Source organism: Glycine max, chromosome 8 (genome assembly GCF_000004515.6).
Source record: "Glycine max cultivar Williams 82 chromosome 8, Glycine_max_v4.0, whole genome shotgun sequence".
In the NCBI taxonomy this organism is placed as follows: Eukaryota; Viridiplantae; Streptophyta; class Magnoliopsida; order Fabales; family Fabaceae; genus Glycine; species Glycine max.
Genome location: NC_038244.2, coordinates 38,306,887 through 38,309,645, shown reverse-complemented (window position 1 = coordinate 38,309,645; position 2,759 = coordinate 38,306,887). Strand labels below are relative to the sequence as shown.

The following is a 2,759-nucleotide window of genomic DNA, read 5'->3' as shown; positions in this document are numbered from 1 at the left end:
TTATAATATTTATAAACTATGTCTAATTAATTGAGATAGATTCCTAACTGTTTATGAGATTGATTAAGTTAGGTTAAATTGACTAATTTTACCGGCACTAAAAGTATCAAAAACTAGAAATACAAGTGTAAAGATTGAAATGAAAGAGAACAAGAAAAGAAAAAAAAAATATAAAGTCAAAGAGAGGGCATAATAATATTTTTTATTATTAAATATTAAATATTTATTTACATACCCTGTCCGATGTTCACCAAATTTCACGGGCTTCCCCGGCTTTCTCTCTTTCCCTCTTATAATTGGTGTTGTTTATTTAATGGTCACTGCTTATGTCACGAGTTTTCTTGGGTTCTCTCTTCACCAATTGGTTTTCTAAGCTCTTCTTCTAACACTTCATATTCATCATCCTCACACTTTCTTCCACATTTAATACCGTATCTCACTCTCCCCTCCCTCAAAAAACTCTCTCTTTCTCTTCCCTCTCCCTCTGTCCCCTCACGGTCACGCATTCTACCAACCAAATAAACTTCAAATTCCCTCTATTTCTCTTCATTCTTTCTTCCCATAAACTTTTCTCTCTTTTTATTTCCCACTTCCAACCCTTTTCATCAGTCAACACTTTCACCCGATTCCTCATCACCTAAAGAAAAAGAAAAAAAAAGGATCAAAACAAAGAAGGAATAAAAAGAAACCCTCTTTATTTATTCCCCTCTTTACCCCATATTCTTATATTTTTTTTTATATAGTACGACGCTGAGAAAGTTTTTTGCTTTTTAATCGATATGGGATTCTCCGAGAAGGCGCAAGTAGAAGGAGCGTTTGATTCAGATACCAGCAACAATAACAATAATCGAAAATGGGTCATCGCTGGAATCGCGTTGCGTGCACCATTGAAGCCGATATACACTACTATGATCCCTACGGAGAAGGAACAAAAGGAAGAGGTTGAAATTGAAACGACAGAGGAGTGTTCATCATGTTCGAGTTCGACAACGACACCAACAAGCGTGGAATCGAAGATCCCAACACCGTTGACGTGCCCACCTGCTCCTAGGAAGCGAAAACCCGCGTTGAAGAAGTGCTATAATTATTGCGGTGGCGGTGGTGGTGTTGTTAGAGAGTTCTTCACGCCACCAGACTTGGAAACTGTGTTCATACGCCACGTTGAAAAAGCTATTTGATCGCACGGAAGAAGGAAAAAAAGTAAGAAAAAAAATAATTAAGTAGCTACTTTGTTCTTTAGAGATAGCTAGCTAGCTTTTGGTTCAGTTCGTGTATCTTAGTTTTTCTTTAGTGTAAGTGTTTTCTGTTTTCATTGAATTGCTAGAGCTTCGGTAGTTCAGAGATTATTATTAGGATTTAGGACTATTTTGTATAGAGCAGCTAGAAATTAAATAAATAAAATCTCATCTTAATTAGCTTGCATGATCTCCCTCACTTTTTTTAGGTAAGAATCAAAAACATGTACAGCAACTCATTGTTTATCAAGGAAATTTAGTTGAATTGATTAAACATGTTATGTTTTAGGGTTATAAATTTTTTGATATTATGTTGAACTTCTTCCAATAAAAAATAATAACTCTTATTTAATTAATTGAGTTAAATTCTTTTAATTCATGATCTTATCATTTGTTTTATATCTTTTTTTTATAGCACATTTGTTTTATATCTTTCAATATTTGGTTGTGTGAACTAGAGAATAATTTCCGGAATTTTCAAAGAGGTATATATATAAAATTATTCATCAATTATATAAAAAAAATATATTAGTTTATTTTTTAAAGTTTTGTGATTTTGATAACGAGTCTGTTCTCGAAAGTGAATTAACATTTTTCTGATTAAACTCTGGGTGTTTGTGCTTTTTTAGGATATGGCTAATAAAAGAACTATTTTCCTTATCTTAAGAACTGGTGCAATTCCAAAACCGGGTACATGTAACACTGTTCATAAACACGCCAGATATTTGATATTTGATATTTGAAGTCAAAATCAAAGGTGATTAAGTAGCCCAATAGTTGAGTTGCCAAGCGCGAATGGAGGAGGAATGCAAATCCTTTTCAAAGATGTAGGCAGAAGAGAGGGGCATGGCACATTCTTAAATTGACTGGAGACCAAAGCCCCACATAAGTACTCATAGCCAAGCCAAGTACCATCACCTTTACGGTGCATGTATGTTTTTAAGTTTGAATAAATTTAATGAAATTTATCTTCAACCGTTGAATTAATGTCATTGAAGAGGGTGTATTTTTTTTATACGTAAAAATTAAATATATATATATATATATATATATATATATATATATATATTAAGAAATTTATAATAATTAATATATTATATTTGAACAACCAAGTTACACCTCCTTATCCTAAGTATTGATGTAAATGTAATGTGAAAACTGTATTTTTAATTATAAAAAACAAGGTCTGGTCGTATAAGCTATATGTTGTCTTCACTATTCAGAGTTTAGGGTCATACATGGTTACACATATAGAACGCCTCAATACGCGTCAAAGGATAATAAATAATTAGTTCTTTGTGGCACAATATTCAATGCAGATTAGTATGTAAGGTCTTGATTCAGATTTTAGAAAAAGAGCATGGTTTGCGTAGGTTTAGGTAAAACTTAATTAGTAGAATGGTTTAAATTCTCTCATTTGTATGTTGATACTATATTGATATTAAACTTAATTATGGGAGGGGCAAAGTCAATTTAGTTCATTTTTTTTTGTTGAAAAAAAATACTTTTCGTTCATTAGAAAGT

At 32.1% G+C, this 2,759-nt stretch overlaps 1 protein-coding gene across 1 annotated transcript; it reads left to right on the top strand.

The window, feature by feature from the left end:
- The first annotated feature begins 266 nt into the window (after positions 1-266).
- Positions 267-2,210, top strand: LOC100799997 (cyclin-dependent protein kinase inhibitor SMR6). The gene is made up of 2 exons (XM_003531940.5): positions 267-1,200; positions 1,865-2,210. Exon 1 carries the CDS (start codon positions 780-782, stop codon positions 1,176-1,178), a length of 399 nt encoding a protein of 132 aa, XP_003531988.1. The 5' UTR covers positions 267-779; the 3' UTR covers positions 1,179-1,200; positions 1,865-2,210.
- The last annotated feature ends 549 nt before the right edge of the window (positions 2,211-2,759 follow it).